Source organism: Etheostoma spectabile, chromosome 14, assembly GCF_008692095.1.
Source record: "Etheostoma spectabile isolate EspeVRDwgs_2016 chromosome 14, UIUC_Espe_1.0, whole genome shotgun sequence".
Lineage (NCBI taxonomy): Eukaryota > Metazoa > Chordata > Actinopteri > Perciformes > Percidae > Etheostoma > Etheostoma spectabile.
Genome location: NC_045746.1, coordinates 4286218 through 4305335, shown reverse-complemented (window position 1 = coordinate 4305335; position 19118 = coordinate 4286218). Strand labels below are relative to the sequence as shown.

The 19118-nt window shown below is 40.8% G+C and overlaps 1 protein-coding gene and 1 long non-coding RNA gene across 2 annotated transcripts in view; one reads left to right on the top strand and one right to left on the bottom strand.

The window, feature by feature from the left end:
* The first annotated feature begins 7209 nt into the window (after window positions 1-7209).
* The window catches only part of cdk6 (cyclin dependent kinase 6), a 34741-nt gene continuing 22832 nt past the window's right edge, over window positions 7210-19118 (top strand). Inside the window, 3 exon segments of the mRNA XM_032535865.1 lie at window positions 7210-7493; window positions 14367-14502; window positions 19006-19118. The exon segment at window positions 19006-19118 is cut by the window's right edge and continues 4 nt beyond it. Of these exon segments, the coding sequence (XP_032391756.1) occupies window positions 7270-7493; window positions 14367-14502; window positions 19006-19118 (473 nt within the window). The 5' untranslated portion in view covers window positions 7210-7269.
* LOC116701858 (uncharacterized) overlaps window positions 12518-19118 on the bottom strand; it is an 18593-nt gene continuing 11992 nt past the window's right edge. The window contains exon 3 of the long non-coding RNA XR_004335019.1: window positions 12518-12635. This is a non-coding gene — a long non-coding RNA (uncharacterized LOC116701858). The remainder of the gene's footprint in view (window positions 12636-19118) is intronic.

Below are 19118 nucleotides of genomic sequence, written 5' to 3'. Positions count from 1 at the left end.
CTCAATCATCCCCAATCTTTCAGAGATGGAGAATTGAGTAGGAGCTGTCCATGAGCGTAGGAGCAGAAACAACTTTTGAATATAGGTATATCTCGTTATCCCTACCTTATTATTTAACAACATATACTTTTCTTCAAATATCCTGGTTATCCACTAAATGTTACTTCATATAAATTCACTTGCCACATACCGAAGTATTTCCAATCCATCAAAACGTAGTTGAAATATTTTGTTGAAAAATGTGTCTTGGCCTGAAAACATAAACCTTATCAATATACACTGATAATAGTGTTTTTTTTGTTTCTATAAAAACCCTCATGTTTTTTTGCCAGAACATGAGTTAAGAAAGCAAGCAAATACACAGAGATGTTATTGGAAGATAAAGGAGTTTCTAAAGGGGAGCAGATGTTAGAGGGCTCATTTGAATGTTACACTGATCCTCTGTTTATGTTTGTGCGTGTGTGTGTGTGTGTGTGTCTCCATTTGTGACCACATGAATTTGTATGTAAGTGTGTGTCTGCTTGTGGCTAGGCGTCCAGCCCAACCCTCCCCTTCGGCGGAGGTGGCAGGTGTTCCTGTGTCCCCTAAAAGAGCAGGTTTTTATGTCCCCTCCTGAAGTTAGTGGCTTGGTTGCCATGACGATGCCCCAACAGAAAGAGGCTTGTGTCTGGGGGCCGGTGCCGGGGAGAAGAGGAGGGCAAGGAAAGAAGAGAGAAGGGGCTTTACTTGCACCACACACTCTGGACTTCAGTCTGGCGCGACAAGAAAAAGGAGGAAATCAAGTCAAAAACAGACAGACTCGGATTGTCTACCAGCACTATGTCGGGTTCTGTCTTTACACTCAAAATGTCACTTAAATATTAAACACACTGTAGACTAAGTGATGCTTATAAATCCTGACAATGGGATTAGGAATTTAACAAGGAATCTAATATCACACATCCTATCAGATTCCTCCCCAGGTGTGAGAGCTGTCTACCTAAAGACTTCACGTTATTATCATTGTACCCTATGCCTTGTGGCATGGACATCCCCCTCCATTAAGATGGGACATGGAAGACAGGCCGACAATCAATCTCTCCCTCTCTCTTTGTAGTGTTTCTGTGTGTGTGTGCGTGCATGTGTTATGTGTGTGTGTGTGTGTGTTTGTGTGTCTGCTGTGTGAGTGGGTGGGTGTAAGGAGATCTGGGAGAGACTGGGAGTCACCTGTCCCTTGTTGGCCCCTCTCATCCCTCTGGGGAGAAGGCTGTAATTCTCTCTTGGCTAGACTGATCAGCAGCTGCCACACACACACGCATGCATGCATGCACGCGCGCACACACAGACACACACAGACACACACAAACACACAGGGATAAATCCAAACACATTCAGACACACAAGCACAATGCGTGTTCTTTCACATCTTAGAGTCACAGTGAAAGCTGGCCTTTTTGGGGTGCTCAAAAGGAGCAGAACATTATGACTCAAATGACCTGGCTTAGTGAATACACGACACCATATTATTACTGTACTGGCTTCAAAAGGATGAGCATTGTGAGCTAGTTCTAACTTCATGCAAACTCAGAGACATTTAAGAAACCCATGAAAGCAACCCTTTGGTTTCTCCCTTTCCTCCTGATATTGGATTCCTTATCTGGTTTTACTTGAACCTGAAGAATAAGCAGTTCCGCCCCAAACACCTTGCACTGTCTTATCACAGCAACATTCAAGTATGCAGAAAGAGTTTATTACTGGACCTGGACATACCTGAGGGATTGTCTAGGCAACCTGTCTAACAAACATGTGACCACAATGTTAATGAACACGTTGACAGAGGGGAAAACAGTCAGACCACCTTTTAAGTATAATTTTATAGTCAAATGTAAAGGAGTTGCTCTGCTAAGTAGCATTATTTGCTACTTGCTACGCCAGTGGCAGATTTTTAGGAAGACTAAGCTTAAATGCCAGTTGGGGCGTTTGGCAGCCATTTTTGTTGCTTCTTAACCACCGTATGGGAGTGTTAAAAGTTTTGATAAGGAGTGACCACAAAACATGAAATCTTTACTGGTTTGGAGGTACGTACAGTGTAACTACAGCCACATGTAACTGACACTAATTGTGGAAAGTAACTAAGCATTTGCTCAAGTACTTCTTATTTCAAGGCATGTTGATTCTACTTAGGTTTTTCCATTGTATGCTTCTTTATACTATTACTATTTCTGAGGGAAATATTGTACTTTTTACTCCACTACATTTATCTGACAACTGTTGGTATGTGATTTTATTTTTTAAAACATATGATACATTTATAACAGACAATACATGATTAAAAATTAAACCAGTTTCCAGCCTTTTTGGCTTATTACTACCCCTTACAAAAAAAAAGATGGTTTCATTTAGATAACTGTTTGAGGTAGAAAGAGATCCAAATTATCAGATTTTTCACAAACTAAGAAAGATTAGAGAAACGTCCCGGAAAATACATGCAAATTCAAATTTGTGTAGCAGAACTGTTTTTTTCTTCTTTCCCCATTAATCATCGCATGATTCTCCAGATTTATCTTGTGACTCTGCAGAGGGGGTCTGACCCCTAAGTTGAAAACCACTGTATTTAGCTGTGTGTTAAACCTAGCTCCAACCTAATAATCACTCACAGGAACTCTTTTACTGCAATTGTTTTTTAGATTTTTACTTTTGATACTTTAACTGCACTTTGCTGATGATAAGTCTGTACTAAGCAGCATCTTGAAGGCTTTACTTCACTGTTTCACTATTTTTACTGAAGGATCTGGGCACGTCTTCCACAACTGGTTAACACACCATGCATGTATCAAAACCCAACAATAAACAGCGGAAATATTAAGTCTCCAAATCCACATAAGCACATTTAAAGCAACTATTTGTGTCTGAAAATCAAGACGAACCTGTTGCTGTTCTCGCCCTGTTCACAGCAACTGCTTACAAAATAAGGCATTATATAAGTGTAAAAAGAGGCATTAGATTATTTAAACTTTATTAAAATAATGCCATTAGCTAAAACAAGTGCATAGGAATTGTTTTATAGTTTGAATTGTCAGAACATTGTATTGCAACTTCAAGAACTGAAGAAAAGCACAATATTAACCCTCATGTTGTCCTCAGGTCAAATTGACCCAATTTTTTATATCAATTTTCTTTTTAACTACCCAATTGTAATTACCCCAAATAACATGACTGATTCCACACAACGCTCTTTGGCAAGTACAAATTAATTATTTCTAATTATTTGTAATTAATTTTGGGGTGTCTTATTCAATTTTAAAACATTTGAAAAAAGAAATGGTTTCAAAATAGTATTGAGTAAAAGTTGACATATTCCAGTCTGTGATTATCCATCAACATACATTCCTTTAATTTTAATTCCTTTACTTTTTTTAACTCAAACATTAGGTATAATTTCCTAGAAATTAGGTTTATTGACCATAAATCCCAAAAATGACTGTAAAACTAAAGTTAATAAGTTAGTGTTATGTAGTGTTGATGACTTCAAAAAAAAGGGTCAAAAGTGTGGGAAAAAAAGGGGACAAAAACGTATGAATAGGTTAAAAACATCAATAGAAAGTGTCAACAAAAGTGTTAATTTTCAATTTGGATGGGAAGACAACACAAGGGTTAAACATTAAAATACACGCTGACCATGTTGTTCCCAGAACAGGATGTTCTTAATTGGACCATCATGTTCCTGCAACTTTTCTTAAATGACTCCTGCATCATGAACCCCATCAAGGTAAGCACATGACAAACACACACTGTGGAAACATTGGTGTAGGCCTATGTGTCAGACAATGACTAATCAATGACATGAATGTGTGTGTGTGTGTGTGTGTAACTGTTTGAGTTATGGGTCTGTCTCTCATCTCATACCACACACAACAGGTCTATTTGGTTAGTACTCCAGACAGATAAGCAGTATGCATGCTAATGTTTCCTGGGCAGTGGCTCTCAGTGCTGATTTCACATGAACAATGGTGATGAAAACTTGTTAATGCACACATTTACAGTAATTGGTCTGGGAAACACTGTCTGTATTGTGTGTTTTGTGATGCAAATGGTTTAAAATTGGGGTTGCCTATAAAGTTGGACAGGAGAGATTGTCATACATACTTCCATGCCATTATCTCCCCCAGCTTTACTCTTTAATGGAAATGAAAGACCAGTTGGAATGCAAATAATAGCATCGGGGGAATGTCCTTCCTATGATCATCTGTGCGTCTCTAATACAGCCTTTCAGTGAAGTTATGCTAATAGAGTTTGGTTACACGCCTGTAATTGGCTATTCATTGTGGTAACCTGACATCAAGTATTGTCATGTCCAGCATTTAAAAAAGAAAGAAAAAAAAGTATTGTTACCAAGCTGATATCTCTGTGTTTAAATGCATCAATTCTCCTTTCACGTCGTTCATGTCTTTTGGGAATTAATATGTCTGACAAGTGTAACAAAATATGAAAGTATGTACAAAGATCTTGCTTTGATGGCAGCGAGGAAATGCATAGCTTTAAAATGGAAGGCTTCCAAATCCCCAGCAATAGTCCACTGAACTCTCAAGCTACTTTGTTAGGACAGCATTTATTATAAGAATAAAGACTTTTTGAAGATACAGCAGTCTCATAGAGACTTTGATTTTATAAATGTTTACATTAATGTTGGGGACTACGACAAAAGTGTGAGCATTTATTTTGTTGTTTTTTGTTTTTATTTGTTTGTTTTGTAGTTTTGTGACTATTTATTTTTTTAGTTTCTGGCATTTTTGTCTGTTTTCTCTTAGTGTGAAGGATCTGAAATATGAATGAGATTTATGTATTAAATTATGTTTTTGCAAAATAAAAAAATAAAGTGAAATTTCCAACTTTGTCAGAATTTGAAGAGTTTTTGAATATTTTAAATGGCTAAATCTGATATAACATTAATTTTAAGCTCAAATTGGTCCATTTAAATAAAACAAAACAACATAGAAAAAAAGAAAAATATATTCATATTTTAAATAAATTGATTAAAGCTAATAATTAAAGTAGGTCTATAACCCATACAATTTAATTTCAGTAGTTAGATAAATAGGCTAAATGTTAAGTTGGAGGTTTTAAGAAGTTACAATGACATGACAGTATTGGAGTTAATCATCAATAAATTCCATAACATAATAATTTGTAGTAGCCCTACTGTAGTATATCTTGGTTGCCAACTTGGTTGTAATGCTGTTTTACCAATAAACACATGATTATTGTTAGGCCTACAAAATGTAGTGAATTGCAAAATGTCATAATCTTACATATTTTGCATGAAATTAATCAACCCTGATGATAATGGTCTGCAGAATTTATCATGTTTTCAAAAGAAAAAAACGTTGCCAGCCCCCATGGTCATCACGTCTGTGGTGGGACATTAAGCCCTGCAGACGACCACCCGAGCAGGAGAGGAGTCCCCCAGCCACAGATCAGGCCACCGGGCCTTGAACCTGACCCATCAGGACCATCTAGGGCGAGCTTGTCACATTGCATCCCCGCTGGCGCATTGTTGCCGCAGGAGTTTCTCAATGGTCCCAGAGAGATAGATTTGTGGCCGTCCATCCAATAAACCGCCTATCTCCCCTCTCCGATGCCTGCGGTGCTCCCGGTTTTGACACAGGAGACAAAACCCGCGGAGAGGACTATGAATGGTAAAGCACCGAGGAGGCCGAGGCAGAGCAAAAAGGAGGCGGTGTGCCTTTGTAGTCGGGGAGGAATGCGGAAATGTCCCCGCTCCGTGTCAAACCTCTCTGAAGGGGGTCAGGCCACATTCAGCCGGCGTGGGAAAGCCAAGCTAAGACGGAGCTCACACTGGCGAGCGGGGCTGCAGTTGCATGGGCCTAGCCTATCCGGGGATATATGGAAGAAAAAAAAAAGAAGAAAGAAAGGAGACAATCCAAAGAAGAGCGTGGTTTCGGACGGCTGTATCACGCTTTTGCCTTTGTCCTATGACCCCCCCTCCCCATCCTACACTCCCCGTCCCACACACACCCCCCACACACACAAAGTTGCAGTGAGAGTGTGTGTGCGTTTTCGTAGGCCTACAGCCCTCCACCTCCTCCTCCTCCTCCTCCCTTGTTTGAGTGTCTCTGCCTGGGCTAGTGTAGTCTGAGGGATGGGGGATTAGAGCCTGCACCGTCCAACTACCTGTGTGGCCCCCGCATGGAGGACAGTGGACAGGGATGCGTTTGATGCAGGACATTTTATCCGAGACACCAATGCCTCCTCAGCATTTTTTCGGACATGCCGACGTTACGACAATTGATTGACAGCATAAACCAAGGTAAAAAAAAATTGAAAGTGGGGATATTTGTGCAGAATGATATGCCAAACATGTCTTTATGAGACGTGAAATGTTGCTTTACAATCCAATGATATTTTAAAAACCGAAAGAGCAATTCTTTGACTTGCTAGAATTTAAAATTAACCTATTTGAGTCAACGCACAATTAAATTAGAAAAAATTAGAAGAAGCTATGTACGCGGATGAAGACTTCTTTAAAACTCTGCTACTGCATTGTTTTACACATTTACAACTATTTCGGGTTTGAAAGGCGAGTTTTACAGTGTTTTAAAAGGACTGTTGCTGTAGGAAGTTCAGACAATGCAATCAGTATGTTAGACAGCCACGTGCTCGCCAATCGCCTCAAACAGAAACTGATAAAACAGTACATGAGAAGCAGTTAACTGGTTTATTTGGCTAACTTGACACAACTTTGTGTGTAAGGTTTGTGCTTTCTTTTAGCGTGTTGTCTTTTAATGTTTAATTTTCTTTAACAGAGTAGGCTATAAGACAGCCCACATGGACATAACTCATCAACATTGCATGTGGGATACATTTCGGAATGCGCGAGACTGTTTGTTTATTTGGTGCAAACCTAGCTTAAAAGGAGGCTACATTTAGCGCTGCTATTTTTTTTGAATTATTTTACTTTACTTTGTGTTAGTGGTAGGAGGACATGAGTTGTTATGCGTAATAGGAGGAGGAGTGGAAGTTGGGACGCGTCGGGGCTCTTGTGTTGATAATAAAACACGATGACAGTCCTGTTATTGCCTACCTGGAGCACAGTTTGACCAAATTTGACAAAGATGGTGTCTTCCTCCATCTGTGTCTCCCTGTCATCTAGGCATTGCATGTGCCAACTTTTTTCTGTGAATATGCCTTTGTGAGAAACTCTCTGGCTCGTCACCCTCGCCGGGATTCCCCGCAATATTTCCAACAAGAGACAAAAAAAAAACTGCAAAAATGGACAAAGAAAGTGCTGGTACGCAATATGAACCTGTGGCCGAGATTGGAGAAGGCGCCTATGGGAAAGTGTACAAGGCGAGAGATTTGAACAACGGGGGACGCTTTGTAGCCCTAAAAAGAGTCCGTGTCCAGACGGAGGAAGAGGGGATGCCTCTCTCCACTATCCGGGAGGTGGCGGTACTGAGGCAGCTTGAAGCCTTTGAGCACCCCAATGTTGTCAGGTAAGTGATTTTATGTGTGTGTGTGTGTGTGTGTGTGTGTGTGTGTGTGCGCGCGTGTGAGAAAGGGACAGCATGTGACATACATTTTGTGTGGTGTACAAGACATACACACATTACTTCCTTTTTGATGTTCTCTAGTGGCAACCATGCTGCCTCATATGAACTTTAGGTAAAGCCCACTCATACACGTCCACTCTATTGGAGTCCCCTTCTTTAACGTTTTTTCTGCTGAAATGACATTGTGTGTGTTGTATAACAACTAGCCACTTGCTGCCATTGTTAGCAGGCAGTAGGTGCACACAAAACTTTATCTATTTACATTATTGTGTGTATTGTTAGTTTTTATATATTTTTTTAAACCACACCTCTTATCATTATTGATCAGCTCCAGTCACATTGTTCCACTTCATACATGTAAAAAGTGTAACTTGAAATTTTTTAAACCTCACCTCTTATTTATCATTATTGGTCAGCTCCAATCACATTGATCCACCTCATACACGCTCATGTAAAAGTGTAACTTTTAAGTAAGTCAGCTTTGACTGAACTTTACAACATCCTTATAAACTGGTGGCTTTCCATCCCCTTGCCCTCAAAAAGGGTACTGGGTTGCAGTATCAAGTGGAACAGTGTATGCACCTTTTCAAATGTGTATCTCTATCTTATAATTTATAAATGCTTGAAAAAAGAGATCGTCTCATACTATAATGTGCCCTTGAGCAAGACACGGACACTCTCCCAGCTCAGTTACTGTAAGTCAGGCCTACTGAATACAGCAATACAGCCACGGCTAAAACAAGTTACTTACAGCCCAGTTTGTTAGTTGTCCTTCCTAGCACTGCACACAGGGGCCATTTTCTTTCAGTTTTGTAATGAATTGTTCATTCAGAGGTCAGTTGTCAAATACTTCGTCATATGTTGGCACTAGCCAAGGTCTGACCTTGGTCCTTATTTTATTATGTGTTATTGGGATTGAAGGGGAAGCCCTAAATGGACACTTCAGAAGCATGGCTAGTGCCCTTGTGCCTCTAACAATAATTCCCCAGCGTATAAATGAATAATAGAGGATAATGGTTATAGTTTTCTCTTAATGGGATCACAATGGGTTTTGTTCTCACTGCAAGACAACCACGTCAGCAGCCATAAGGTTTTCTTAGGTTAGTTTATTTTGGGGTTGAACACACTTAGTGCCCTACAATGGAAACGCACGTTTCAATAATAAGCTACATTGTTGCAATAAATAGGTTCAAGAGTGCAAACCATCGGCTCTTTGGACTATCAGAGGAGCTTCGCTATCGTCCAGTTTAGCCGACCAGCATAGCAAGGCAGCTGAGGCCAGGAACGGTGCAGTGTGGACCTACTGTGTGACTCCAGGCAACCCCTGGATGTTTGTAATGAGGCCCATTATTCATTCCATATGTTCAGTGTCTGCCGAGAACCCCCATTGTAGCCCAACAATCGAGCTGTGAGTGGCGTTTAACCCCAGTGCTTCAAGAGGAGGGCACGTGACCGTCTACTCTGTGACATCATGCACAGTACTAATACCTTGAATGAATTGCCTCTCACTAACTGCAAAGACTCCAGCATTTCCAATTCTGTTGATTACAAGGGTGTTGCGTAGGAATGAAAGTGCTTCTGAAAAGACAATTTCTTTCCATGCTTCAATTTTTAAACGGTTTATGTAGATTAGCTAGTTTGAATTATAGTAGCACATGAAATAGTATGTCTACATATTGATTTGACATTGAATAAGATCACTATTAAGTCTTGCTTTGCCAGGCCCCCCTTCAAAGTGCGCTAAAGGAGGGTCTGGCTACTCCACATAGCAGTTAGAAGTTGGCCGATATGGGTTTTCTCTGGCCGATGCCGACCTTTAGAAATCAGGGCCAGCCAATAAATGCTGCCGATTTATTTTGGCCGATATGTGCTTGTTTTTAAACCTCTATTTGAAAGATGTATGTAATATGTGACACTAATATACACAAATTTCTTCAACAAAAATATTTATTGAACACTTCACCAATCTACACTTGTATACTTAAATTAAAAATGTATAATGTAAAAACAAAAATCAAAAGGAACGGGTAAGAAGAAAATAAACTTTCAAATAAACCTTTCACAGGGCTATCTAAAGAAAATTCTTGTTCACTTTGTTAGGTCATTGTTCATTTATTGAAGGGTTTTATCTGTGTTTTGGGATCCTACTGTTACATGTCCTTTTGCGCCTTAAGATCTCATCTGAGCAGATGTCTGTTCAAACAGCTGAGTTGTAATATAAAACTTGTCCAGCCAATTTAATAAAATTAAGAGTTTTATTGTCCATACATGCAGTTTATGGATACAGGCACGGAGAACTGAAGGCTCTGTTAGCAACAATTAGCCTCGTTATCAGTTAGCTCCGTTATAAAGATATGGAGTGGATGAGAATGCCACAGAAAGGGGCAACCAGGTATGTAGTGTAGGGTAAATGTTGTTTACGCACCTCCCGAAATTTAGAAATAGCGATTACCCACCTCCAAAGTGCGTTTATCAACCTCTAAATTGCGTTTATCCTCCTAAATAGCATGCATTCCAAAGCCATTCTTAATTAATCATGTTGTTTGAGTTTCATATTTATTATAAGTTTCATTCATTAGCAGTTATGAGAATGACATACAGTAGGTAGCTTGCTCTCAGTGTTGACCAATCTCTTTCGTAGCCAGCAGGAAGCAGCAGACTGCATTAAAGATTTACAGTCATTTGCCTTCACTACATCGCGTTTCATGTAATGAATAGATTTTAAAAAGGACATCCGTTTTTAGGCGCCGTCAAGACGGCAGCCCTCCTCCTGATGCCCTCAAACAGCCTGGGCTACAAGCCCAAATTGAGTGAGCTTGGAAAACTGTACTAAACTTAATGTTTTTGAGGTTAATTTGGTTCACGGTATATTCATGCCACTGACTCAACAAGCGTTGATTGGTTACCTCTTTCAGACACAATTGATGCAAGTCACCTCTACTTTTTCCCATTAGCCCATGTATGTTACGTAAAATTCAGGATAAATTGCTAGATAATATGTATGTATGTAATTTCATGCATTCTCCAGTATTTAAGCCACTGAAAGTTAGTGACAAGCTCCCTTTGCTAGTCAGCTAGTTAATGGTATAATATTAACCAACGGCGTTTGCGATATAGCCTGAAATAGTGTAATTTATCATAATTAGCTTAAAAATAAAACATAATCTAGAGTCCAATGTCTTCACAGCTAATTGTGGCTGATGCTACATGGCTTCAAATCCCAGACATAATAAAGTCCTTAGAGAAATAACTGGGCAAGTTTACTCTGACTGGGTACCATTTGAAATGGCGGGAGAGTCTTGCCCTTTTCGAAATGCTCTTTAATGGTTTACCTAAAAGGTTACTTGACAAGATGTGGGGTGTTAAGCTGTCTTTTCTTCATTTTAACTTCATTTTACAGAAAGACAATGGTGAGACAGACAATGATGCAGAGAGCACAGAGAGAGGAGATATAGAGAGGAGGGACATAGAGAGGAGATGAGGAAAAAAGGTAAGACAAACAGAGACAGGACAATTCAAGAGAGAAGGAACAGAGAGAGGAGAAGCTGAGGACGAAGACACAGAGAGAGACCATACTATTAGTTTTTTAGTCTTTTTAACAAGAACTTTGATTAATGTATGAAATGAATAGTGATCAAATGATACACATGGCCCACCTTAACGGGGACCGTGTCGTGGTCCACCTAATCACAGAATTTATAGTTTCCCCACTTCTTTTTTTTACCACAACACTCCTGGGGGTAACAGGCTATGGTAAAACCAAACTCTGATAAATGATGTCCTGGGAGCTTTCACAGCGGTGTCGAAGTGCAATAGGCTCGTTGGAGATGACCTGCGCCTCGCCTGTTAATTGGACGAGAGCAGGCAGCGGCAGGCGGTGACAAAAAGCTGCGGTAAAGTCGGACAGTTTCCAGCCAATTCCAGCAGGAAGTCAAAGAAACACTCACATCCTGTAAGGTCCGATTCCAATTTAATAAAATGTTATCAGACATATATCAGCTTGTACACAGTCTCAAAATGCTCTTCATGCGATCTGTTGCTGATGTTATTAAACAGACTGTATATGATCCGTGATCTGAACGGATTTAGTCTCTCTGACTTCTAAACGTAACTATTAGCCACACAAGCTGGGGTTTGTACAGAATAAGCCTTTAAATCAGACAAATGGCAACTCAAATCCCTCCGATTCAAAAACTATAAGTTTATATAAAAAAGTCATTTAGATTAGATTCTGAACCAATCAGCTGTTAAATCAGATGACAGGCCGGCGTTTCCCAGCATGCTCTGGGACCGCTTGGGTCTTGCAGTCGATGAAAAGCAACTGCGCTGCTGTCGGTACCCGATCTGTGCTGCCTGCATCTTGTGCATGTGCCAGATGTTTTATGCCGCTGCTGTGCTCTGTTGTATGCCACCGTGGTTAATGGTTACACTTCCTTGAAAGGTTTTCAAAATACACCTCCAACTGTTTTAACGTACAAAGAAGGAAACAGGATATTTAGGGAGGGATCTGTGTTAAATGAATATCCTACATTCTGTTGTTTTTTGCCCCAAAATGTAATTTTCTATGTCAAAGTAGGCCACTATAGCAAACAAAATGTAATCTATCCTGGTCTTTTTAATAGATTACACAAAACACTGGCTATTTTGAAAAATATAGTTGGGATCAAGTAGGACAAAAATCTCTTTTATTTTTTTAAGATTATTTTTTGTGCATTTTTGGCCTTTATTTTTGACACGACAGATGAAGACATTAAAGGACACGCAGCTGGAGCCAAACCCGGGCCCGCTGCGCCAAGGAGCAAACCTCCACACATGGGCACCCACTCCACCAACCGGGCTATCTGGGCGCCCATGTTGGACACAAATCTAACCGACATGCAATGGTCGGCAATTGCCAGTGTTCGTTTCTGCGCAGATCTGGCTCATCTCTAACGAGCCTATTGATGCTGTCATGCATACGGCTTCACGGGGGGAGGGCTCGGAGGCAGCTGGTCTGGGTGCCATGTAAAAAAAATGTCGCCTATTTATGTTTTTAACACTAGGCTGCCCGCAGATGCGCCTGCCTATTAATTGGCTTGATATACTCTAATATCAGTCAATGCCAATTATGTAAAAAAAAAAAGCCAAAAATCTGACAATTAATCGGTCAACCTCTAATAGCGTTCAGGGATGGGAGGAAAACATGTTCTGGTTTATTGGCATTTCTTTAAACTAAATAGATCCTCATGGGCGGCGCTAAATAGTTGTGTGAGAGAGAACCTAGATTAGACAGATAGTCTAGCTAGCTGTCTGGATTTACCCTGCAGAGATCAGGAAGAGGAGTTAACCAAATTCCTCATAAATCCACCGGAGAAAAGAAAGCGGAAGGAAACAGAAAATACATGCATCCGGCGGAATTTCCGGAGCAATCCCGGAAATGGATTGTCAAAGAAATAGACTAGATCCCTATCAAGTGATATTTGCGGCAATAGTCATAGATGTTGTCTCTTAGGTGGCAATATTTAGTCTAATCCCATCAATCTTTTAATTTCGAAATTGGAAGTTAAAGCTGGTTACCCAGTGCTACCCCTTAGTCCGTCATGACATAACCACCATTATAAGGTCTGTGCAGGGTTTCTCACTTATTGTTTCATTAGGTCAATATGTTGTAGATGTAGATTAATTCTAAGTATTGTGAGACTAACTCTCTTACGTTTTGTAATCTACAAGTTTAATTACAGATCATATTTACCACTTTATTGGCACATTCACTTATACTATTATACTTATTACTTATTATAATGGGATACTTCAAAAGTAATTAGATTACAGTAACCCATTACTTTGTAACCAAACACGTGTCTGATGGCGATCCATCACGGCTCCCTTCCTTTCATGTGTTGTTGGGTTAAAAGACGCCGCCGCTTCACCAGCTACAGATGGATCAACTCGACTTTCCATAGAGCATCAGGAGTTGTCATAGTGCTGGTTGAGGAATGCTGCTTGTGGTCCCCAGATAGTTTTTTTCAGCTTTTCACCAAAGCCTGCCTTGGCAGGTCTACCAACATAATCTGGATTCTTGGCCTTAGTTTGTTGCCTTGTGAAACCCAGCCTTAAACGCTTGTGTTTGAGGCCTGATGGTCTTGAATCATAGAAGTAGATTTTCAGTGTCCTGAAGCACAATTCTGCTCTCTAAGCATGTTCATTTTGTCTCGCAAGTTTCTGCCGAGAGTCCAGACTCAGGTTTTTGGCCTAAGATTTAATGTCCTAGAATGGAAAATGCTTTCCTGACCAACCACAAAGATATGTTCAACTCTCAGCTGTTTTTGGAAGATCATCCTATTCTATAAAAAGAAAACAGCAAGATAGCATGTCCCTTGTGTCTTTATTTTTGCTGTAGCAATAGACTCCTTTCTCATGAACAGACATCTTGACTTGTCATAGCAGGAAACACACAGGCTTCATTCTATAAAGAGTTCCAGAAAGTTGTAAGTTGTTATAAATGTCGTTAGTTACACCTGTGTTTGACATGTCTGTTGCTGTGTTTGAAATCACTAGATATTTGCTTTTGCAGTGCGCTTTATTTGCTTTCCCCTATTATATTTTAGTGTCCATGTGTAAAATGTATGCAACATACTTGTAGTGTGCATTTAAAAGCTTTGCATGGTGGAACCAAATGACTGTAGTATGGTACTGTACATGGTACTGAAAAGCCAATGCAAGGGTTTGCCTTTGCTAGATGTGTAGAGTACTGTAATTCAACCGTCTTTGTTGCAACATGCTGAGCAGAGTGGACCCCAGTGAATCATTTGTGTTGATCTCCTCCTCCTGTTCCAGGCTGTTTGATGTGTGTACAGTCTCTCGGACTGACCGAGAAACCAAACTCACTCTGGTCTTTGAGCACGTGGATCAGGACTTGACCACTTACCTGGAGAAGGCCCCCGACCCCGGAGTACCACCTGAGACCATCAAGGTAACCGTTGTCATTGTTATCTTTAAGTACTCTGGAACATTGCTAATCTTTAATGCCATGAGAGACTTTTGTTTGCTTCACTATTGAAACATCAGTGAGAAAGACATAGTTAATATTCCTGGACATATTTCAAACCGTGTAAGAACTTAATTTGAATATATAGGAAGCTATTTGCTATTTGCTTTTGGAGCACAGCATGACGACAGCTGTGTCTGTATGGTACTGAGTGAGTTTTCTTGGCCAGAGGACACGGTGCAATCCCTCCAACATCAGAGGTACTGGAGCATTTTGAAGGGCAGCACATGTGGAAGACAAGCTCCAAATTAGAGGCTCACTGCTTTCTCTATTTTCACTCTGCCCTTTTTTTCTAAGTTTACACTGTATTGCAGATGTAGAGCGGAAAAAAGGTCTGTGAGAACCTAGACTTTAAAATTATTCTTTTTGTGTTTAAAAGCAAAGAAAAAAGTACTCAATATGATGCTAACAACTGAACTTCACTACAATTCCAGTGAACACATTAAAACTCCCCAACACTATACATTTTCTCCAAATAATAAAATAAATCCACTGAGTGTCCATTTACACTTTGCCAAAAGGTCGGAAATGGATGTGTCGCCATCTCCTTTCCTTTGTAACTGTCTCTTTTTATTTGAATAATTCCCACACTCAAACCTTTAAAAAAAATCTCTTTATCATATTTCACCCCACGGTCTGAAAACGTATCATGTACAATATTTGAGAGATATATATATCTCCTATATCTGGAGAGAGGCAAAGTTTAAAGTGTCAGATTTGAAATGGAGAAGTTCTGGAAGCTTGTGTATCCGTTGATTTTCACCCCAGGGCCGGGTTTATATGTGAAAGTTTTGTGTCGAACTGTAATGTTGGTGAGATGCTGTGCAAGCGTAGACGAGTTGGGTAGATCACACCTAAGGCTTTCCCAGGGTTTGTGCTGAAGTTGATAGTGTATGGTACTGTAGTTTCTATTAGTCGACAGAAAGTGTATCTGCAACTAATCGATTTAATCGCTGAGTCCTTTTCCAATCATTTCTCAAATGTCTGGATTTGCTGCTTATCTTTGTTTTGTCAGTAGACGTGTTTCCTTTCACACATTTTCATGCACATTTTGAAGTATCGCATTAAAATTTGTTTAAACTTTCACAATTGTTCAAAAAAGTTTTCCACTAGCTTGAGGTGGTTTTTGCCTCTTATCCTAAAATGAGTTGATACACTAAATGGGATATGGAAATGGCTTTGACAAATAAGTTCCGTTGAAGCAAACATTTAACTTGCGAGTAATCAGCTGTTTTTGCTGTCATCATTTTTTATAGTGTACTTGCTTGTACACACAAAAAGTGAAGGAAGTAGTTGTGCATTAAAAGAAAAAAGACAACTTGAGATAGTTGAGAAGGTCAAATCCAGCTTACTTTCTCAACTCAGCACACCTGGACACGCGCTTACCTGGACATGGAAAGTGGACATGTTTGATGGATTGTCAGTTTTGGAGAATAATAAATTGTTAGAAGCACCCCCCCACCATTCTGACATTGGCAAAGTTTGGGGGAGGAAGTTTCACGTTTAGGTTTACGACGCTGTTAAACAATCCAACAAGCATGTTGTTTGAAGCATACTGACCCCTTAAGGCACCCCTTCTTCTTTTGCTTTCTCCTAACATCCATACAGCTGGAGCAGTCCCTTGAGGGGACAAAAGGGCAATGATGGAGTGACAAGATGACACAGGGACCATGCCCTGTTATTTCTAGGACAGTGGACACTGCACAGACACCCCCCAGTTGCCCCCTTTCCCAGCAACTTAATTTGCCCCAGGCTATACCAGATGATACCCGAGAGTGAATTCCAAATTTAGCACACCTGCGCCCATCTCATTAAATGCTTACCTACGTCACACTTGACTACCCTAAACCAAAGAAAAACATTTACTTTCAGTCAAAGACCCTAAACCAAAAAGAACAGGGATACTTTTCTTCAAAACAAATCTACCCCCAGCACCAGACACCCCACCCTGCCCCAGCCAGTGCATTTTAGCCCCCCACCCTCCACCACCCACTCTGCCTAACTCAGACTCAAGACCCACCACATGGCCATTGATGAAAGAGCAATCAAATGAGCTGGAAGGACATCAAGGAGCCGGGCTGCCCCAGCCTCAGTGCTCCTCAGCCAGGCCAGCGCTTGGGTCGCACCCACCCCCCTTTACCGCCACCATCCAAGCTTCTACAACTCCATTCTCTGAGCCCATAAAGGGGAGGTTAATGAAGCATGGGGAGAGAATTACACTAACGCTAACCGGCAGATGTCCCATATTGTGCATAGCTACAATAAACAATATGGCTGCCTCTGGTATATTTGCATTAGAAAAGAAGGCGCACTCAGAAAGCCATGTTTTGACTGCATCTTGCAGAGCGCTGACTACCTTTTTTCCGTGTCCTTCTGCTTTTTCAGGGTCAGATCTGTAGCCTTTTTATGTGATTTTGTTTTCAATTGTTCGTGGGTTTTTTGAAGGTTTTGAAGTGCTGCCAATTGAAGACAGTTGTGTGTTGAGCAACTCTTATTGCTGCTGAAATCAACTCTATGGATTGCTATTGCTCTCTGTGCCACATGTGGTCTGTGACTTTGGGTCAGTTTTATTTTGGCTGTTTTTAAATTTCTAAACTTACTTTGCCTTTTTGCCAAGTAGAAAGTCAGTTTGTTAAACATAGTTGGAACATCTTTACTTACTCAGTTGTGAGGGCAATTGATGCGGCAGAGAAGATGGCCTTCAGGCCAAGACTGTTTGTGTGTGTTGTCCAAGAGTCACACTTTTGAGATAATTAGTGTTTACTAGGAAATGCTGCTGAAAGGAAGCATGGTGAAATGGCTATTTAAAGCGGAGAGGAACTGATGGGGGGCAATGCTATTGTGTCAGACACACAAACACTAACACACACAAAATAACCAACTGCCTGCCTCTCCTATGTCTGTCTGCTGCCCTCCTCGCTAGGTCATGGCTGGATGAAGATGTAGAAAGGAAGGTCTGTTTATACATCCTGCCTGCCCTTGGTCAGAGGGCACGCACACACACGCACACACACACACACGCACACACACACACACACACACACACACACACACACACACACACACACACACACACATATATACACACACATGCACGCACCCTTACGCAGTCTGAGGTGCACACACACACAAATGGTAATAGAGTTGATACAACCATTTTGTTAACACAGACCCAGAAGGACACCCAATTTGTACACACACACACACACCATTCCCGATCTCCACAGTATTGTGTGGTGCGTCCTGTCTTGTCTTCTATGGCCAGCACAGCAGCCAGCCCCGCGCCATTTGCTAATGTTTTCTGCTTGAGTGTACAGACCCCTTTGACTCACTCACCAGCTGGCCGGCCAGTGAATAGAGCTACGGGCTCAGGTCCATGTCACTTGTGAGGTCTTGGCCGAGGCTTTTTTTTTGGTGTGTGTGTGTGTGTGTGTGTGTGGGTGTGGGTGTGGGTGTGGGTGTGGGTGTGTGTGTGTTTTTGAGGGAGGTGTTCAGGCTATGAGATGCAACACACCACCTCCAGCACCACAGCATTTTACAAATGTCTCTTCTCTTACTATCTCTAAGATTGTCTCCTTCATCATTTAAAAACTTAATGATTGTGACTTAACTGGTTTTATTAGGCCTTAAGCTGTAATAGCTCTCCCTTGACTTAATTTTATTAACAACAATCCAAACCATAGCTCTGCCAAAACAACCGGACCACAAGCCCTTGTAATGACTTATTTGTTACAGATGAGGGACCTGTTTGAGAGTATTTTGGATGAGAAAGAACAACAAAACTAACCTGGTTTGTACATAGTTTAACCGTGTTACTTTTGCTGGTGTGTCATGGATGCAGTGCCATTTCTGAGGTCAGCTCTTGGGCATTAAAGGAGAACGAGCGCCAATTAACTCAAGCAGGACAGCTGCTGAGAAACAGAGATCCATGCTTGCACCAAACGGGGCCTCTTTCTGCCTCTATCGTGTGTGTCAGTTATCAAACATCTGCCACAGTCGACAAGAAAAGACACAGGCCTCTATTTAACTCCCTCTATACCACCATGGCTCAACGTTTGTACTTCGCTTCTTATTGCAGGGTCCTGTCATTTAGGCCTTTTGTTGCCTGGTTTGAGGTCAGAGGAATGAATAAAAATGTTGATTTGGGGTCATGAAGCCACCTGTCTTTCACATTTTGCCAAGACTAGTGAGACTGAACTATTTTGGAAATTAAATTCATCAGTTAATATTCAATAATTTAGACCTGCACATGAAAAATGTAATCAAACAATTTGATTATCTCTTTTCATCATGGTTTTAAACCTTTTCATGACTCCAGTATCCTAAAGTTTTTCAACTTCACTGTATCAATTGGGTGTCCTTGTCATGTTTACTAAAAGTCATCTCCCCTCTGTCTCTCTTTGTTCTTTCTGTTTTGTTGTCTTACAGGATATGATGTACCAGCTGCTCCAGGGGCTGGACTTCCTGCACTCGCACCGCGTGGTTCACCGTGACCTGAAGCCCCAGAATATCTTGGTCACCAGCGGAGGACAGATCAAACT